At 46.0% G+C, this 21,722-nt stretch overlaps 1 protein-coding gene across 19 annotated transcripts in view; it reads right to left on the reverse strand.

The window, feature by feature from the left end:
- The window catches only part of NCOR2 (nuclear receptor corepressor 2), a 477,973-nt gene that overhangs the window by 138,392 nt on the left and 317,859 nt on the right, over positions 1 to 21,722 (reverse strand). For all 19 annotated transcript variants that reach the window (XM_061603067.1, XM_061603079.1, XM_061603080.1 and 16 more), the window contains one exon: positions 15,538 to 15,600. In XM_061603067.1, coding sequence (XP_061459051.1) covers positions 15,538 to 15,600 — 63 coding nt within the window. The remainder of the gene's footprint in view (positions 1 to 15,537; positions 15,601 to 21,722) is intronic.

Consider the following 21,722-nt stretch of genomic DNA (forward strand, 5'->3'; position numbering starts at 1 on the left):
TTCAAGGCTTTTCCATCGCAAATATCCTACCTACCATTATTTAAAGGGCTTTGTTGCACATTTTAAAGACAACAGGTTGGAAGTTGTAACTAAGGGTAGGAAGGCAAACAGGATGCAAAAACAGTCTACTTCAAAAAAAAAAGGCTGCATTCTGCAACATGCATGGATTATGTAAATGCATGTATTTGCTTATCCTGAATAATTTGGTACATTTCTGCCTGCTGCAGAAAAGGCAAGGCCCAACGCAATCTCTAACCCATTAGTAGCCAATGTGCTGCCTTCCAGATGTTGTTGGACTCCCAACTCCTATCAGCTCCAGCCAGCATGGCCAACGGTCAGGGATGATGGGAGTTGTAGTCTAGCAACTTCTGGAGGGCACCACATTTGCTGCCCCTGTTCTAGCCCTATTGAGACATGTGTTCCCCCACATAATGTTAATCACGTCAAGGCAGTATGTACTCCCTGCCCCCCGTCTGCTGTGTTCACACTTGTTCTCTGTGAGTTGGATGATACCTGTCCGTAGTGGGAAGTCTTACTCTATTTATACAGGCTCCTCATGGGATTTTAGAATGGTTCTAAAATGTGTGGGCTCCTGAAGGACAACTGGGAATGTGATTGGCATCACATGGAGGAAAAAATGTCTGAATAGGTCTCCTGACAGCTGAAAATCCTATTCACCTTCCACAGCTTACTCATCAAAGCTGCAAGGACTAGATCCTTGGTTTGGTTTTTTCCCCTAAGAGAATGAAAACTGAACTTCTGAGCATACTGATCTTTGCATTCCATACCAAAGTCAGTCCTTGCACACAAATAGTGAGGAAACACACACAGCCCCAGATAGGCAGTTCAATCTTAGCTTTAGTTTTTATGTCTCAAAAGAGAGAGCACCAAAGTAGATTAAGTGGAATGAGTTTAAGCCTAACCTCAGCCAAATCACCCCTCAAAATTACATTATCTATACAACCTTGGGCAAATTTTAAGCTCCCTCAGCTTCAGTTACTAGTCTGTGAGAATGGGAATATTTTAATGGTCTGCTTTACAGGGCTGTTGTGAAGTTGCATGAGATAAGTATTGCAACTCTGCACACTAGAAAGTGCTAGAGAGATGGGCACTTTTTCAAAGCTACAGCTAGCCTTGTGTTGGGAAATGGTCATGCAAGAATCCATCCACTGCCTTTGAAGAGCCAGTTTAGTGGCATGATTATTCTCCTATCCTGCCTTTCCCCCCCAACCAATTCAATTATCCCCACCATGATTTCATCATCACAACCGCCCTGTAAGGTAGGATGGACTGAGAGAGAGTGAATGAACCAACATCACCCAGCGAGTTTCATGGCTGATCAGAGATCTGAACCGGCATCTCTCCAGTCCATGTCTGACACTTTAATGAAATGCTACACAAGATCTCAGACAAAGTGTTGGACTTACGACTGGGGGAGACCCCAGTTCAAATTCCCACTCAATCACTGGGTGACCTTAGCCCATCTCTCAGCCTAACCTACCTCAGAGGGTCATTGAGAGGATAAAATGAAGGAGGGGAGAACCCAACCAGCCATATATGGCATCTTAAGCTCTTGCGAGGAAGGGTGACATAAAAATGTAATTAATAAAAAGAAAAGAAAACCCAAGTTTGTTCTTTTAGGTGTGCACACCTGCATGCACACATCCCCCACAACCTTGCTCTTGTAGGGGCCTCTCTCCCAAGCCATGACACTGTACAACTCACTGAGCATGCCCACCAGGAGCAGCACTCTCAAGCCCCTGATGACAGCGTCCCTGCATTTGACGTTCCTAGCTGTAAAGGTGTCCCGTCTCCTCCTCATGCAGATGGGATGGCCTTGTTTCTAGTGTACACACCCGAGTCTCCCCTGCAGGAGCAAACGGGTACATACAGCTGCCCTTATCTTTACAGTAACAAAAACCAAAACACCAACACCTGCTTCCCAAAACTATAATTATCCACACACGCACTTGCCCAGGGAGGGAGATGTTAGCAGCCACCCTCAATCTTGCCAGGAAACACCCAGCTCTCAGATGGCACAGAACAGGCCCATGCCGATTGCCCTGTCATCCAAATCCATTTCCTTCTCTCTCTCTCTGCCTCCCACCAAAAAACCCTGCAAATCTTCCCATATGAATTCAAACCTTGACTTATAGCTCATAAACTGCTGTCACAGGAAGAGAGCATTGACTGCAGTTTGCCTTTAACAAAAAGAAATAACACTTTTTCTCCTGCTGCTAGTTGGGGGCAAAAACTATGTCAGACCTTCAAGTCCCAGATGACTCTGCCCTCATGGATTTAGGAGTTTGATATTTCAAGAGATTATCACACAGCTTTACAGTGTTCCCTGCCCCCCAGGCAATCACCACCACTACCATCTTGCCCTCAAACTTTCCACTGCCACCCAGAGTCTGTTTAATGACCCAAGACTTACATTCTCTTCTCCCAGCTTCACCTGCTGGCAAATCCACTGAAAACATGCGGCAGGCAAAGGAGCGAGAGCTCTCTGAAGGAGTCGTGAGAGGAGAAACAAAAGAAAATAATCAGAGAGAGAGAGAGAAAAAAAAGCAAAGCAAAAAATGGATTAAAAGCCGCCTTCTCGCTTTCTTGGTTTTTTTTTACTCTCTTTGAGCAGCTGGAGAAGCAAACTGGAAAATCCATGCCGTGCACCCAGCCTCTGGCACTTTTTAAGAGCTCGTGGCCCGCAGAGGAAAAACAATCCGAAGCTAGGCTAGAGGTCAACAACTCCTAGATCCCTTTGCATGAAGTTGTGGGGCACCCATGCTGGATCTTTTGTCACTTTCTGGCTGCTTTTTCCTTCCACACCAGCAAAAAATCCCCGAAAGGAAAAGAAAAGAAGAACCACAGCCCTCCGTCTCTCTCTCTCTCCTCTCTGTCAAGACTCCCACCTGCTTAGCTCCTCAGAGGTTTCCAACTGCCTGGAACTGCAATCTGTTAAGGTGGATTGGAAAGTTCTTTCGGATTGGTTATGCTTCTCTCCCCCCCCCCAACTCTGTCTGCTATCTTCCTCTGCCTTGCTCAGCAGCTTTGGGGGGGGGAGGAGGCGGGCAGCTAGGAGAGGGAAATTTCAGGAGATGCTCAAAGGCGCTGCCAAAAATGCAGACAGACAACCGCAGCGGTGCAGCCTTCATTTGCTCATCATGTCAGCTGAGGGAACGGCAGGAGGAGGAGGAGGTTGGGTGCCTCCATTCCAAGGCAGAAGCAAAACGAGTGATGCGTAATCTGCTCTCCAGCCCCCTTCTATGCCCCCGGTGACCCAGAAGTTTGCTTCGTCTGAATGTGACCTCTAGACAGAGTGTTCATAAGCAGCGTGGCGCTGGCCCAAGATGACAAGGGTGCGGCCAACTTGGCAACCAGTTTTTCTCTCTCTCCCTTCTGTCTCTCTCTCTCTCTCTCTCTCTCTCTCCTCTGAATGTCAACAGCAGGGGGAAGCCATCCAGGAAAACAAAGCTTTTCTTAATAGCTTCCTTTGCTCTGATGTGAATCAAAGGGGTTTTTCTTGGCAGGGGTAGTAACACTTGGGCAAAACTGCAGCTGAACTGGGCCTGCCTGCTGTTCCCCTTTTTTGCCCCAGAGGCAGGCTTTCACCCAAGCATTTTTGCCCTCCTTCCAGGCAAAGCGAGGGCTTTAGAACTGCACACAGTGGCCACAGCTTAAAGGGGTCAATGCTCTCCACACCAATAAGTGATTGGTGCACCCAAGTACATACGGGGTTGAAGCACAGTGTGTGGATTGTGTGGTTTGCCTATCATGCATTTCCTGTATTTGAGTCCTGGCGTGATGCAGTGGCTAAGAGTGAGAGTTATTAATTGTGAATTTGCCAGTTCAAATCCCTCTTCTGCCATGAACTCACTAGAGGGCCTTAGGGGATTGAAACTGAGCGAGGGCTGTTTGCCCATCCACAATATGGGTACAATGGCCCAGCTTGCAGAGTTGTTTTAAGGGTTAAGGGTTTAAGGGCAAAGTGCTCTGAACACTGACAAAAGTGTTAGTTAAATGCTAATGGCAATCAAATCAGGATTTAAGAGTCAACTGGCCATAATTAAACCCTAATGGATTGTTATTACAGTCTTGGAAATAGTTTGAGACGCATGAGCAGATTGATCATATGTGATCAACTGGAAAAACTGAGGCTGGCTGTGGCTTCCCAGCAGCACAGGTTCACACAACAGAGTCCAAGAGTGCACAGCAGTTAAAGGGATCCTGTGTGCAAAGGGCCTCTTCTACTTCCTGTGTGGAAACGTTTAATTCAGTTTCCCTCCAGCTAAGCAAAAAGTCACAGGCTTTTCGCAAATGTGTATTATTTCTTCAGTAAAGCTACTCTTGGCTTCATCTGAAATCTTACCTGTTTAGAACAAGACTGGCAGGAGAGTGACCGGCTCCTCCACAAGAGGGCTCCACAAAGGGAGCTCAGATAGATTTACAGATTAAAAACAGGAAAGGGGGGGCGGGGGGAGAAGGAAGCCAAAATGTCCCTCTCATCTGAAAAGTGCCTGAAGATCCAAGCTCTCCTTGGTGCCTTTGGGAGAGATTTCCAAGGTTTCCCCAATCACAGTGACTTCACAGCAGCTCAGATGATTAGGTGTTTTTGAGCCGTGTCCAAACTCAAAAAAAGAAGCACAGAACCAGGCACTCTGTATAAATGCTGTGCCATCAAACGTTAAAAAGGCACAGAGCCAAGGAGTAAGAAAAAGAGCAGAATTCTGCAGCTGGTATCAATTATGTAAATTAAATATATTTACAATTATATACGCTTACTTTGCATACATTTGTTCTGCTACTGGAGGTCGAACAGAGGGTCAAGGATCTGGGGAGGGAAATGCAGCCAGGCTCCCTAAGCATGAGACATGCATGGTGAGGTCACCTCTTTTTCGCCTACCTCCAAGCTTTGGGGATTTGGTTGTCCAAGGATTTTGAAGACTTCGCAGGAACAAAGATGGTATGAGGCAACTTCCTACATTCCCGAGTCACACTGACACTGACTGGCAGCAGATGCAGGGTTTTAGACAGAGGTGTTTCTCAATGCTACCTGGAGATGGCGGGGACTGAACTTGGGACCTTCTGTAAAAAACCCATGTGATCTACCCTCGAGGTACGGCCCTTCCCCAAAATCAGGGGCAGGGGACCTTCAGCCTGAGGGCCCACCAGAGAGTCCAATTTGGCCTGTGAGGCTGTCCCCAAAGCCACACCCACCCATCAATCAGCTGACATTAGTCCAATGGATGGGAAGGGAAGTTCAATTCTGCATTGGCTATGCACACCAGTTCCCGTGCTGGGTTAACTGATGAGAGCGGGGGGTTAAATCCTAGTCAGACACCTGCAAAGAGTATGCTGGTGAAGAAGGCTCCTACAAAAAGCAGGACTGAACTCAATCCTGCTCAGTGGGGGTTCCTAGTTACTATCTCACCACCCCCACCTTTGACAGGTGGGTGGGACCACCTAAGTAACCATCACCTGATGTCATTATGATGCCAGGTGATTGACAGGTGGGTGACCTGCCCACCTGTCAAAGTTGGCCCGCAGAGATGTGGGGGGGGGAGGTAAAGATCTGGCCTGCTAGGCCAAAACTTTCCCCACCCCTGCCCAAGATGTTCAACCTACACCCTGTATCAAGTTATGAGCTCCTACGAAAACTCTTAAGTCGTCTGTGTTCTTAGATTGGCTCTCCCAAAGGCATTATGGACTAGAAACCTGAATTTGTTTTGCTTTGTTACCAAAAAAAGCAGAATTAAGCAATAAGGTTGAGAGCAACTAATCCTTATTCAAGTTAACAGCTTTCCAAGTGACAGCAACTAAATATCAGGATGTAAATTCAAGTCTGAAAACAAGTGTCTATTTATATTATGAAAAAGCATTTCAAGCTTCCCTCAAGATGTTATGAATTTAATATGGGTAGAATTTAATCCTCATGGATTTTAAATTTTATTTTTTTCACATTTCCAGATTTTTCCATGTGGTATTACACTTGTTCAGACAAATGTCCCTCAGTTCGACCCAGGCTAAGGCTGCTATCCTATACACAGTTTCCTGAAACCAATTGAATGGTATTTACTTTTGAGTAGAGATGCACAGGATTGTAAGTTAGTTGCACTTAGCTCCCACTGAAATCAATAGAACTAATCACTAACTTTTCACATTGATATCAATGCAGCCTAAGCAAACTAACTTAGTCTGGATCCAAGGCAATGGGTTGCATTCAGTGTTAAACCTACTCAGAACAGACCCACTGAAATGAATGAAGATGGCAAACAGGATTATTAATTTCAATGGGTATAACTTAGCTGGATAAAACTTACTATGTTTTGTTTGTAATACATGGTGGCTGCAATCCTATACCCACTTATTTAAGAGTAAGCCCCACTGAATTCATTGGAACTTACTCCAGAGTGGACACATGTAGGATTGTGCTGAGGATTACAATAAAAAGGAAACCTCTTTTAATTTTTTAAAAATCATTCAGAGAAAAAGACACATCATATATTCATTTAGAATATCTGTGCCCTGCCTTGCTATCCAAAGGACCCATAGGAAACTAAACATCCTAACAATAAAAACAGATTTAAAATTGCCTGGAAGCACAAATGCCATGATGTCTTAACCAAGGGCCCTGAGGACAGAAAAACATTACCAGCAGCTATGATTACCCTGTACTAACAAACCAATAAATATAAATTTAAAATAAAGCAAGAAAACAACTCTGCCCTAAAGTAGCTGAAACCCTGACTGTTGAACCCATATAAATCATTCAAGTGTGAATGTTATTGACTTCCTTCCCCCACTCGCTTCACAATGCACTGTGGTTCTGTTAATCAAAAGGAGAGATAAAACTATGCAGGGTGCTGCTGGAGACCCTCCCCCACCCTTGCACATGTACACACACACACTATAAGGGCTAAAAACCTAGGTTGTAAATGGAGATTTTGAGTTCTATGGTCAACAGCAAAATCTCCATTTGTGCCACATGCTTTCAAAATACTGCCCACTCTCGCTGCCATCACAAATCTGTTATACAAGCAGGCAGTATTTTGGAAATACATGGAGACCTTGAGACCCAGCCAATGCATGTTTAGTGTGCAGAAGCATCCCACAGGAAGGGGGTTCATTAGGAATTGGGGTCCCAGGGAGATGAGGCTTGGAGCCATACAATGAGTATAGCTCAGGATCAGTTTTCCCCGAGTTCTGGACAGGGTGGGTGTCCTGACCAGGGAAATGGCAGAAAGTCCAGCTTTTATGCTACATATTTCCAGGAGCAAAGGCACAAGGTAAATAACAGTTTGCACCAAGGAATCTAGATCTGGCCTCCTTCCCAAGCGCATGCAGAGAACAAAGCCTTATTGACAGGGACATCCTGTGCCCATTGATTCAGGTGATCCTGGATATTACAGGGCAGTTTGAGAGAGCTTTGAATCTCAAAGGGACGAAAGATGGCTCTGCCTAAGGAGATGCACCTCCTGGTCTCCAGGAATTGAGAGGACTTTGATCAGCTTCCTCCCAAGAGGGTCATGCACAGGGCAGAGGACGCTTCAGGCATTAGGGCTAGTGGAGGAGGATGTGCCACAGTGCCAGTCCTCTGGGAGCCACCTGCTTAAGCACTCCAAGATCGAGTTTGGAGTTTAAAATGAGAGTTGGGACAATGTGCCCAGTCTGTCAACCAGTTCCCCCCCCAGAGCTTCTGCCAATCCAGCTGGATCAAATCAATCAGTGCCTGCTCCTCCCAGTCAAACAGCAAAGAGTGTCTTACAACCTGCCCCCTCCCCCAATGAGGGCTGGATAGAAAAACACTGAGAGTGATGACTCTGGTCCTCCCCTAACATGCAGCTCCCCCTACTGTCCACCTAATGGCATGACACGGTGTGTCACCAAACATCTCAAGCCAACATGCTTGTAGGGTGTTTCCTCTGACCCCCTGCTTTTTTGCTGGACTGTACCGCTTTCGGATGCAGGTGAAGGTCTGCATATTTGAAAGTCCCTTTCTCCTGCATGCTAGCATGTGACGGCCCAGCCTGACATGATATTTTCCTGTAGGTAGGGAGTTTCCTCCACTCCTAAGAACATAAGAAGAGTCTGCTGGATCAGGCCAGTGGCCCATCTAGTCCAGCACTCTGTTCTCACAGGGCCAACCAGATGCCCATGGGAAGCTCGCGAACAGGACTTAAGTGGTCTCTCCCCTCCTGCAGTTTTCAGCAACTGGCCTTCAGAAGCATGCTGCATCTGAACTTGGAGGTAGAGCATAGCCAGACTCCTGGACTAACAGAATGCTGGAGTAAGAGACCTTTGGACCAATCCATATTCTTAGGCTGGAAAGTTCGGCCACCAAAAAGAAGAAGAAGAAGCCAAGATATGGTTGGAAGAGATATGGGGAGTCAGTGCTGGAGTATGGCAGCCCCAGAGCACATGCACACATAACCCCAGGGTTAAAGCCACAGACAGTGTGGTGTGGTGTGGGTGATCTAAACTAGCCTTTTCTCCAATCAGGTGCCCTCCAGATGAGGTCTGATTACAGCTCCCATCAACTCCAACCAAAATGGCCAATGAAAGCTCAGGGATTATGGGAGTTGTAGTCCAGCAATATCTGGAGAGCCAGCAAGTTGGGGAAGGCTGGTCTAACCACAGAGTTTTCTATGTGGAAGGATTTTTAATTTAATGTTATTTTTTGATATGGAGGAGTATTCAGTCCTGAAAGCCCCATGGCCACAAGTGGTACAACCCAGAGTGAGTGAGACCATGAACAGCACCTACCACAAGACAGTCCAACTCCAGTCCTTTACATGACAAGAACAATGACAATGCAGCAAAATTAAAAACGTATGGTTGGGCCGGTGGGTAATTATTATTATTATTTATTAAACTTATATACCGCCCGACTACCAATAGCTCTCTGGGTGGTGACCATAGTAACATAATTACTAACTATCTCTCTCTCTTTCTCTCTACCAGGACTCCTCAATTTCATGTTCCAACACTTACTAAACACACAGCCTCATCTTTCTTTCCCACAGAATTAAAATAGGAGGAGGAGCAGCAGCAGCAGCAATGGGACAACTTAACTCTGCAAAGCTGGTCATGACAGATGGCCAAGTGTGCAGGAGGGAAAGCGACACAGAGCTATGCTCAGCGCCTGCCCCCACACCTCCAACACATTACTCAGGATGCTGCAGAAATGCCTTCCAAACAAGTGTGTGAAAAACTCAGGGAGGAAGAGAAGCATGCCAGCTTGGGAGAGCTAGGAGCAGGCAGCCAACTTATCCCATGCTCTCCAAATATGGAGAGGGCCAGCCACACAGTTTTTTAATGCTGCCAGCCACGTGCCCAATTGTCTTGGCAGGAGTGCCACAAAGACGATCTTGGGTCACAAGGGTCCAAAAGCATGAGTTATTACCACTCTTAAGGGTGCGCTGCAATGCACAGAGGCTTCCCCTGTGTGCCTTGATGTGGTTTTGCCTGGCCTAACAAGTCAGGGAGCAGAAGACAGCACAGAATGAGAAGGACAACCAAGAGCATAAATCTGCTTGGCCCATATGCTGTCTTGCTCCTCCTTGCCCGGACAGCCCATATGCACCAGCAGTCAAGCTTTGGGATTCATACAGGAGCAAAGGGGTCAAGGATGGCATAGTCCAGAGCAGGCATGGGTCAAGCTTTGGAGACCATCATTAAAGGGAGCCAGGAATGAGTAACACCATCCCCAAGGCAGGCAAGAGGCCAGGTTCTGGAGGCAGCAGCTGGAGCTTTGAAGGCCCAGAGGCAGCCATGAAATTCAAGAGACTGGCAGCCAGGAGCTTGGGCTCTGAAAGGCAGCAGTTCAGGGAAGGAAGGGGCATTTTGTTTGGCAAGTTGTACAGACCTGACAAACCAAGCGTTTAAGCAGTAGTTACATAAGGTCAGCTGGGGCCCCTGTTGATTTCCAAGATTACCTGATCCTACTGAGTTCACAAGCTGCATCTCCCAGCTGTTATAGGAAGATGCCTTATAGCGAGTCAGACCCATGGTCCCTGTAGCTCAGCATCGTTGAGACTGACTGGAAGTGGCTCTCCAGAATTTCAGACAGGGAGTCTCTCCCAGCCTACCTGAAGATGCTGGGGATTGAACCTGGGACCTTTTGCATGCAAAGTAGGTGCTCTACCACAGAGCCGCAGCCCTAATAGAACAATGTTGTGGAGCAGTTCCAGATAAGAGACTGACCTGCATTTCCCTCATGAGCCACCCCTGGTGGTCCACTTGGGCCCTGTTGCCCATTGTAGGTGGTCGAGGAAAGACTATAGCTCAGTGGTGGAGCATCTACTTTGCATGCAGAAGGTCCCAGGTTCAATCCCCAATGGCATCCCTAGGAATGGCTGGGAGAGATTCCCTGCCTGAAACCCTGGAGAGCCGATGCCAGTCAGTGAAGACAATCTGATGAAGATGGGCCAATGGTCTGTCCTGGAATCAGGCAACTCCCCATTTTCCTATGACAGCCTGGGTTGAGCCCACTAATGCCTTACATCAGAGCTGAGGAATCTGTGGGCCTCCAGATATTGTTGGCCTACAACTCCCATTGGCCCAAGTATAGCCAATGGTCAGGGATGACCAACAACATCTGGAGGGCACAGAGTTGGCTACCCCCACCTTACACTGTGCCAGAAACTCCTGTACTACTTGTGGTAGATATTCTGCATATTAGAAACCCATGACTTTTAAAGCAAATCTTTAAAACACAGCAATCCATGTGCCGAGCCTGGTGGCTGCATGACAGATGTGGCTTCTCAAAACACAAAAAAACCCAGGCATTGTTGAGGCATTGACCTTCAAGGTGATAAGACCAGAGCCACAAGTGAGCATGCTTCAATCTAAGATGTGTCTGGTAAGTGGCACCAGGCTGAATTTGCTAAACTACACTAAACCATGGCTTGTTTAGCAAACAACATGTAATCTCACAGACAAGCAAAGAAACAAAACCATGGCTTTTTCTCCAAAGACTGATTTATTTTCCAGTGGCTCTTGCCTGGTGCCTTGGTAGCTTGGCAAGCATCTGGAGCGCTGTGGCCAAACAAACCATGGTCAAGCACAGCTGTTGGGTTTGGACATAATGCAAAACCATTGTTAAAACAACCAATGGTTCGTAAGCCAACAGCAAAGCATGCTTCACATTGTGGTTTGTTGTCAGAAAAGAAACCACAGTTAATCTGCTGGGCTGGGTTTGGATGTTCAAACAAACCACCCTTTGGCTAAAAAACAAAGCATGGCTCAGGGTTATGGGTAAACCAGGCCTCTATATATCACCTTGAACCTTCAGGGAGAGCTGGGCTGGAAATCTGGATGAATAAATCATTCAAAACAGATGAGAGGATTTAATGGGGTATACTGAGGGAGAGGAGGCTCTACTACATTTGAAGAGGGATGTGCCTAACTCAGTGATTGAGCTACACACTCAGCTTTGAAGAAGGCTAGCAAGCCTCTGTGCAGTCACCCACCCCAAACCATGTATTTCAGCCAATGTGTGATGATAATGCTACAATAATCGCTTAAAACTGTAACACCAAAACCCTTTCCAGGCATTATAAAACTGAAAAGAGAGGGAAGCCTGTCTGGGGGAAGGGAATGCCACAATTGAGGGGTCCAACCTTCAGGACTAGACTCTGGATGAAAGGCTGATAAAGCAGGCAACTGAACCAGGAGGCAGGCAGGCAAGCAAATAAGTGGGTAAGCAAGAATGGGCACTCTGAGAGCAGATTAGGCAGGCACAGTATCAGCCCCTGGGCATATTCAGGTAGATATTGGGGTTCATGCACCCTACTAGGGCCCATTGGGGCTGATGCCTACCCTTCTTGCCCCCATCCTGAAGTGTGCACCAAAGAGTCTCCCCACCCCCACAAAACACACACGCACACACACTATGCTGATGTTCTTCCTATGGGAACCAAGCAACCACTTGACAGCCATCAACACTGTTCAGTTACCATCTTTAATTTTCCAAAATGCAATGCTGTGAAGCACTTGACATAATATTGGTACTCAGATGCTCTGCAGCATTGCATTATGAGACATGAAAGATGGTGGCTGAGCTGTCACGTAAGAGGGGCTGGTGGCATCAGTGCAGGAACACAGGAAGCTGCCTTATACTGAGTCAGACCATTGGTCCATGTAGTTCAATACTGTCAACACAGACTGGCAGCTAGAGCTTGGAAAAGTTACTTTTTAAAACTACAACTCCCAGCAGCCCCAGCCAGCATGGCCCCTGGATTAGGCTGATGGGAATTGTAGTTCAAAAAAAGTAACTTTTCCAAGCTCTGCTGGCAGCAGCTCTTCAGGTTCTCAGACAGGAGCCTCTGCCAGTTCTCCCTTGAGATGCCGGGGACTGAACCTGGGACCTTCCGCATGCAAAACAGATGAAAAAAGTGGTGTGTGCATGTGGTGATATCATGTGTGAAAAGGCGCTCCTTGTGGAAAGGAAATCCTAACTATCTAATAAATCAAAACCTCCCTTTTCTCCAATTATTTATTCCGCTCCTGGTTGAACTAGCTGGGATCAAGCTTAAAATAAAAGGAGGGATAACAGCCCACCAACAACATTACTGTACCCCATAATTACAGTAGCTGCTGTATGTTTTGACAGCCTGTTGGTTCAACGGTTTATTTCACGATAAAAGTGTCATTAAGCAAGAACTTTCCTCTTGCCAGACTTATATTTCCTTGCTTAATGTTAATTGCAGGGTGCTTCCTTCTTTTGTCTCCCACAGCAATATGTAATCCCTCCTTCCTTCGCTTAAGCCTTCCTCTTGCCAAGCCATTTGCTATGCCAAAGTGCCGCTGAGTCTGCTTTGCCCTGTGTATTTCTCGGGAGCAACCATGTTTCAAAAGTACACCCCGGATCGGCCTATGCCCAAATTACCTGCAGAGCATCCAAGTGATATGACCTGTTGCACCGGGGGGGGGGGAGGCTGCCTGCCCCACAACAGATCTTGTGCGCACTCTGAAGTATACCAACTGTACCAACCAAATTCATATTTTGTCTTCAGTGACTCATTTTGCACTGTTTAATCCACATTACAGGTTCAAAGTGCTTGTACTGACGTATTAAACTCTATACAGCCAAGGAGCAGATACCTGGTGGCTTCTGAAGGATGTACCTGCCTAGCTGTTAACATGTGGTGGAGATGCCCTCTTGCTGGTGCCACATTTGTTGAGAATCTGATACGTGGCAATACAAGAGAGGGCATTCTCGATACAGGTGCCTCAACTATCGAGCTTCCTGCCCCCACAGGTTCAACTGGAGCTGACTTTCCAGTGCCAGCTGAAGACTTGTTTATTTGCAAGGTCTTTGCTTGAAATGTCTTTGCTGTTTATTGATTGATTGCCACCCTGGGCTCCTGATGGGAGGAAGGGCGGGAAAAAATCAAGTAATAAATAAATAAAATAAATTGACTGTTGATTTTAGTACTGTGTTATTATTAATGCACTTTGGACAGTTTACAGCATATATATATGGCTTCAAAAGAGGATTAAACTAAACTCCATGTTGTAGTACATGGAGGATAAGGCTATCGATGGCTACTAGCCATAATGGCTATGTTTTACCTCCACTGTCAGAGGCAGAATGCTTCTGAATCCCCGTTGCTGGGAACCGCAGGAGGGGAGAAGGCCGTTGTGCTCTGGTCCTGATTGCGAGCTTCCAGTGGTCATCTGGATGGGCACTGGAGAGCAAGAGGCTGGACTAAATGGGTCCTTGGCCTGATTCAACAGGGTTATTCGTATGTTCTTATGTTTGCAAGACATTTGCATAATTTATTCTGTAGCTTAGACAGCCAGTGTGGCATAGTAGTTAGAGCGTTGGACTATGACCTGGGAGACCAGGGTTTGAATCCCCACATAGCCATGAAGCTCACTGGGTGACCTTGGGCCAGTCACTGCCTCTCAGCCTCAGAGGAAGGCAATGGTAAACCACCTCTGAATACCGCTTACCATGAAAACCTTATTCATAGGGTCACCATAAGTCAGGATTGACTTGAAGGCAGTCCATGACTGATTGATTCTGTAGCTTTGGAAAGGGCTGTAAAGGGCGCTGAAGACCCACCCCTCTGGCAACTGGAAGCCTTATTCCGCCAATTCTCTGGCTGCTGAGATTTCACCAGGAATTGCTAGCAACTAAAAGAAGAGATGCTTATAAAACTAAATTCTGATCTCAGTGCCACATCTGGTGGCTTTTCTGCATCATCTGCAGAACTGAGGTATAACAGACCCACAGCTAGAACATTTGTTGTGCATTGTATGTCAGACTGAAACACCAGAATCTATATATATAAGCTATCTAAAAACAGATTTTAGGGTGTATATAAGGAATTTAAAAATAAAGTTTCAATCAATCAATCAATCAATTTAAGATTACAAATACATTATAAAGCAAACCAACATTACAATAAAATTAAGACATATAAAACCATTCAAGCAGTTTAAAAGGCCATAATCTAAGAAGACTGGACAAATAAAAAGGTTTTAACTGGGCACTGAAACAAATATAGGTGCCAGGAGTACTTCCCTTGGGAGGGCATTCCATAGTCAGAGAGCCACCACCAATAAGACCCTTTCTTGTGGATATACATGATGTATATGTATGTTCCAAACCCACAAAGATAGACCTCCTCTGATGAACTTAGTGAATGGGCAGCTTATTAAGGGAGGAAGTGATCCTTCCAATATTTGGGCCCCAAACAATTATAGCTATAAAAGAAGGCACCAGCACTTTAAATCCAGCTTGGTAACAGTAGCAATGATGTAACCTATCATTAACTGATGCAACATGGCTCCATATAGATTAGGAACAGAGAACCTCCAGCTCCCATGAGCCCCAGCCAGCATGACCAATGGTAAGGAGTGATGGGAGTTGTAGTACATCATCATCTGGAGGGCCTCAGATTTCTCCACCCCCCTCCCAAAACGATCTACGTAAACCAGCCAGAATTCTGGCAGCTGAAGTCTGTACTAGCTGATGCTTCTGAACCATTTTCAAGGGCAGCCCCACATATAATGCACTACAGTAATCCAATTTGGAGGTTATATCACTGCGTACATATCATCACTGTGTCCACATAATCAACATTTAAATTTTTATGTGTCCATTATTCCCAATGAGTTTGCATTCACTGGCCAGAAGAGGTGACCAGACCTGGACAATGTCTTCTCTTGACCAAACAACTCAACAAATTACAGTTTACCTATATTCTCCACAAATGAAAGAACAAGAAGAGAGGGATCCTATATTATATTTGACCCCCCCCAATTGACTATACTGTACTCTGTGGCCTACACACAGGCTGGCCTTACATGGGTTTGGCTGCAGAATCAGCCCAGCATGACATGCCTATGCTATTGCTGTCAACCACGCATGCGCAGAAGAAGCTCAAGCTAAAGAGGTGCCTTGTGACTTGCTCATGAAAAAGAACTTCAGTTCCCAACGCATTGCATCAACCAGGCATGACTAATACCAAACAAGCTTACTCTCAACAGAAGGGACATTTAAATAGAAAAACAAAACATCTGTGTCACCTTTTTTAGCTGTTTCCATTTCCTCCTCTGTCCAGCGAGAACTTTCATTCATCTCCAGAGAGGCTGAAAAACAAACCAAAAGCAACAAAATTACAGGAATAGAAAAGCTGGCTCCAGTGAATGGGGGGAAAAAGAGGCCACTGCTCTTCCTCCCTTATTTGTTTATGTGTTCCCTTGGGCTCCCAGCCTCAACCCTGTCTCTCTTCTGGGAGGGACCACAACTCAGCAGCAGAGCACCTCTTTTGCATCCAGCAGATTCCAGGTTCAAAGCCTGGCATCTCCAATTAAAAGGATGTTAGACAGCAAGCAGCGGGGTTGGGAAAAACCTCCGCCTGAGACAATCTGCAGCTGCTGCCAGTCAGAGTAGACAATCCTAAGGAAGATGGCCCAACTTATTTCACCTATTTCTCACTTTCAATTCTGTGCCTCCTGAATGCACAACTTTCCCCACTGGATTTTGGATGCATACTTCCCACACTGCAGGGAAATGCAGCTGCAGGGAGAGGACTGCAAGGGAAAGGTGGCAAGCAAGAGACAGGTTAGGCACCCCTCCCTGGGGCCTGCTGCCGAATGCATGCTTCCAGCCTAAGTTGGAGGAATGCCAGGAGAATCAAAGCTGGTAAAATACTGGGAAACAGAAACAGCCTATATCCCCCATGGTATTTACAGATATAGTATTAGAATGGAACATGGAAGTGTGACAAATCACACTTCCCACCCAAACTCAGTTTTCTCAAAACCAGGGCCGAAACAATTAAATTCAGGATGTTCAGATGTAGCCAAGCTTTGGAGAAGGAGGAAAGAGAGAAAGGGGCTGGTTATATTCAACATCATTATGTTTAAAGGAACACTGGGAACTTAGCATTTCAACTGACTGCTCCTGAAAGAGCCTGCCTGCTCCCTTTAAGATCTTCTCCAAATCCCAACAGCAACAACTGGTAGGGATATAGGGGTGGCATTCTCAGTGAGCACACCCAAATTAGGGAACTATTTAGGTTAGGCTTGCCGGGGTCAATGAATGACTGAGTGACTGATCTCTTTTTCTCACCGTTTTAACCTAGTGAGCCCATGTTCAGTTTCATTATTTTATTGTATGTTTCATGAATGCTTTTGTCATTGTTTTTAAGCTGTCCCAGGCATTGCATTTATGATGGAAGGGCAGAGATTAAACAGATAATATTCATGCTAGCTATGAGTGCCAATTTGGGGGGCCAAGGTGACACAGATGAGATGGAAGGCTAGACCAGGCTGAGGCTGTGAGTAGCCAGACATAGGTCTAAACCATGAGGAAGTGGTCTCCAGCCCAAGATTCCAGAGAGTTGATCCTGAAACTCAGGGGTAAGAAACCTTTTTCAGCCAAAGGCTGCATTCCCTTCTGGGGCGCATGCCAGTGGTGGGTGGGACCAGAAGCAAACATGGGTGGACCAATGAATGTAATTTTTTTTCTTTTCTACAGCAGGTTAGTCTCTAGACACACCCACACACTTCTCTCTATCCTCCATCCAGGCAATCCAAATTCAAGGACACATTCCTACCAGGCAAAAAAAAGGAGGGTGCAAAGCAGTGCCAGTAGAAGCTGTGGCCTGGGAGGGAATGCAGTGTGCAAAGAGTGCCAGATAAGGGAGGCTTGGAGGGCCTAGGGTTCCCCACTCTGCTGGAACTGGAGCTGCTGACTAATATCAGGTCTGCTAATGCAGGCGCTGACTGCAGAGGCCAGGATTGCATCCCTCTTCTGAAGAGGGCTCTGAGACACACACAGTCCTGGGTAGTTCACTAGTCTATATTCCAGTCTCAAACGGCAAGTGGGTATACCATGAACCTGGATTACCAGGGACTAGGACACTCAATTGAAGACTACAGTGTCACCAGCTAAGGAGTGGGATGGGGTCCTGGCTCTGAGCCTGATGCTGGTTATCAGGACCACTGAACCTGAGACTTTGCCACCAGTCACAGTAGAGAGAACTGGGCTAGGTAGATGAACAGTGTGACCAGGTATAAGGTAGTTTCATATGCTTGTGCCCCAGAGCCTCTGACAGGTTCCAAGAAGCTTGAGCTCTGCTGTGATTCCCATCTACCATTTCAAAAGAACATCAGGAGAGCTCTGCTAGTTCAGGCCAGTGACCAATCTAGTTCACCGGCCCACCTAGTCCACCATCCTGTTCTCACAGTAGCAAACCCGATGCCTATGGGAAGCCTACTGACAGAACCTGAGTGCAACAGCGCTCTCCCCTCCTGAAGTTTCCAGCAACTGATATTCAGAAGCATACTGACTCCGACCATGGAGGTAGAGCACAGCCACTGTGGCTAGTAGGCACTGATAGCCTTATCCTCCAAGACTTTGTCTAATCCTCTTTTAAAGCCATCCACATGGATGGACATTGCTGCTTCTTGTGAGAGCAAATTCCACAGGGTAACTATGTGCTGTGTGAAGAAGTCCTTTCTTTTGCTCATCCTGCTTCCTCTCACAAGAAGAATCAGGCGGCTGCTGTAGGTGCTAGCCTTGCAAAGACATGACAGTCTGTGGTTTTGCCCCCTTTGGAGCCAAAGCAGAGGTTATATCCTTGGAAATGAACCGGACGCTTGGAGAGAAGGCATATTTATTTTCAGATTTTATTTTTTTATTTCACAACTTCTATTTCCTATCCCATCTTTCCACACTGAAGCATTGTGCACAATGAAAGCCTGAGACTGTGTGCAAGAGTGAAGTGTGTATGTGTGAGACAGCACAACTTGCACTTTATCTGTATCAAAATCTCCCATTCTCTACTTGTAGAACACATCAATTTTGAGGCAATCTGAAACTTAGGAGGAGGAAGGCCTACAACAGCAGACCAATGTGAGTCATTCAGAAACACACATACACTCAATATTTATTTATTTAAAATATTTCTATCCCGCCCTTCTACCCTATAATAGGGCACTCAGGGTGGCTTACAATAAAATCGAGCAGGTTTCTATTTCAAGGCTGTTATTCTCTAAACAAAAAGAAAAAATGTTATTTTCATCACAATTAAAGATATTTCTACCCCCTCCTTTTAAGGATAGAGAAAATAGTCTCAGAGGCCAGTTTAACAGGGTTCTGCAGAAAGAAAAATTGCAACCGTCCAAGAGAGGCTTAAACAAAAACAAAGAGGTTACAAGAATCATGTAAAAGGCAAACTGCAATTCCGGAGGTCTACCACTTGTTCAGTGTCAAGGACTTGGGAGGGAGAGGAAGGATTCGGCTTCACAGCTGACTAGAGGAGGTTGCAGCTGGCTCCCCTTGTGATTCAATAAAGGTCATTTTTTCCCTCTCCAAAAGATTCCCTGTAGCGAGACAAGCTCATGTGTGATAGGTGCACTAGGGAGAGGCCAAACGGATGAAAGTTATCCAAGGAAACAGATACCCCCATCCTCAATCTGTGAGCAATTATTTAAAATGTAGGCTGAAGACAGCTCAAGAGAGTTGTCATCAGCATCATCAATAGATGCTCTTCTACAGTGCTCCGAGTGGCTACTAGCGTAGTATTATTATATAAAAGCCACCCATGGTTTAATCCAGGGTCTTTCTGGCTCACAGCTTGTTCTTTTAAATACTAGCTCTTTAAGACACATATAAAAACATAAAACAGACTCCAGCTGATTGGCCATGCTTCAGAAACCTCTTCTGATCCAGTCCTGATGCCCTTTTACCTGCCTATGAAAATGAAATGGACTGCTTCAAGTCGATCCCGACTTATGGCGACCCTATGAATAGGGTTTTCCCGGTAAATGGCATTCAGAGGGGGTTTACCATTGCCGTCCTCTGAGGCTGAGAGGCAGTGACTGGCCCCAGGTCACCCAGTGAGCTTCATGGCTGTGTGGGGATTTGAACCCTGGTCTCCCACGTCATAGTCCAACACCTTAACCACTACATCGCACTGGCTCTCTTACCTGTCCATACTTGACTTCATATATGATAGGTGACTGGCAGGTGGGCATGGTTTGGCCAAAATGGCCTGGCGGAGGGGAGACCTGATGGGAGTAATTAGAGTTATGGGCCAATCCTAAATTGTCTTCAAGAGTAGCCCACATATGACACATTATAACCAGCCAAGCCTAGAGGCTACAAAAGTGTGAAATTATAGCTGTTTTTTTTAAAAAGTGCCCATCCTCCACTATGTTTCTTTATTTTTTTTAATGAGTGAGGGGAGGGGCATTTAAAAATGGTATTTCTGACATACAGTATGAAGAAATTATCCATATATATTTTATTTTATTTATTTTTTATTATTAAACTCATATACCGCCTGACTAGCAAGCAGCTCTCTGGGCGGTGAACATCCACACTATCATCTCAGGGCGTGACTGCCTTCTTCTACTGGATGTGTATATCAAGCCCCATAGAATAGCTGTGAGGCTGATGCTGTAAAGAGAGTGAGCTCCACAGGTGAAGTTAGTTCCTTAGCTGCGTTTTCTGCTGGCACCCTCTGTCTTTTGTGCCAAGTGACCTTGACACAGGTGCAGGAGGAAAACCTTGCCAGTGATTGCTCTCAGCTGTATGTTCCACTCATTAAGACTAAACTCCAGTAGTGGCAAACTGCTAAAGGATGTGTGCGTGCGCGTGCGTGCGAGCGAGCGAGCAAGAGAGAGAGAGAAAGGTCTCTTCCCCGTTTGAACTGCATTGGCTGCCTATTAATTTCCCAGCGCAATTTGAATAAGTGCTGGTTTTAGATCTATAAAGCCCTAAACAGCTTGGGACCAGGGTCATAGAATCATAGAGTTGGAAGGGGCCTTGTAGGCCATCGAGTCCAACCCCCTGCTCACAGCAGGAAATCCACAGCTAGAGCATTTCCCGTAGATAGCTGTCCAGCCTCTGCCTGAAGACATCCAGCGAAGGGGATCCCACCACCTCCCTAGGCAGTCGGTTCCATTGCCAAACTGCCCTTACTGTCAAGAAGTTCCTTCTAATGTCCAATCTGCATCTACGCTCCTGCAACTTAAAACCATTAGACCTAGTCCTACCCTCTGGGGCAGCAGAGAACAAATCTGTACCCTCCTCTATGTGACGGCCCTTCAGGTACTTAAAGAGTGCAATCATGTCACCCCTCAGCCTTCTCTTCACCAGACTGAACATGCCAAGTTCCTTCAACCTTTCCTCATAAGACTTGTTCTCCATACCAGCTATCATCCTTGTCGCCCTCTTCTGAACCCGCTCTAACTTGTCTATATCTTTCTTAAAATGAGGCGCCCAGAACTGAACGCAGTATTCCAGATGAGGCCTGACTAATGCAGAATATAGTGGGACTATTACTTCCCTCGACCTGGAAACTATAGCTCTGTTTATGCAGCCCAAAACCGCGTTTGCCTTTTTTGCCACAGCATCACACTGCTGGGTCATGTTCAACTTGCGATCCACTACAATTCCAAGGTCCTTCTCACACGCACTACTCCTAAGCCGGGTATTTCCCATCCTGTACCCGTGCATTTTGTTTTTGTGGCCTAAATGCAGAATCCTGCATTTGTCTTTATTATTTTATTAATTTCAGCCCAATTTGCTAGTCTATCCAGGTCCCTTTGGATTTTATTCCTGTCTTCCATTGTGTTAGCTATCCCTCCCAATTTCGTATCATCCGCAAACTTTATAAGGCTTCCCTCCACCCCATCATCTAAGTCATTGATAAAAATGTTGAAGAGTATCGGCCCCAGGACAGAGCCCTGTGGCACTCCACTCGAGACCTCCTTCCAGTCTGAAGCAGAGCCACTGACGACCACTCTTTGAGTACGGTTTTCCAACCAGTTGTGAATCCACCTGACAGTATTTCCATGTAGTCCATATTTGACTAGTTTGCTAATCAAAAGGTCGTGGGGGACTTTTTCAAACAAATTGCTGAAATCTAGATAGATGACATCTACAGCATTTCCACCATCTACTAAGCTAGTGACCCGATCAAAAAAAGAGATGAGATTAGTTTGACAGGATTTTTTCTTGACAAACCCATGCTGGCTCCTTCTAATCACAGCATTGTCATCTAGATAGTTGCCAATGGACTCTTTTATTATCCGTTCTAATATCTTTCTCGGTATTGAAGTCAGACTGACCGGCCTGTAATTCCCCAGATCTTCTTTTTTACTCTTTTTAAAGAGCGGGACGACGTTTGCCCGTCTCCAATCCTCCGGCACCTCTCCCGTTCTCCAGGATTTCTCAAAGATGATGGCAAGAGGTT

Source organism: Rhineura floridana, chromosome 19 (assembly GCF_030035675.1).
Source record: "Rhineura floridana isolate rRhiFlo1 chromosome 19, rRhiFlo1.hap2, whole genome shotgun sequence".
NCBI classification, from domain to species: domain Eukaryota; kingdom Metazoa; phylum Chordata; class Lepidosauria; order Squamata; family Rhineuridae; genus Rhineura; species Rhineura floridana.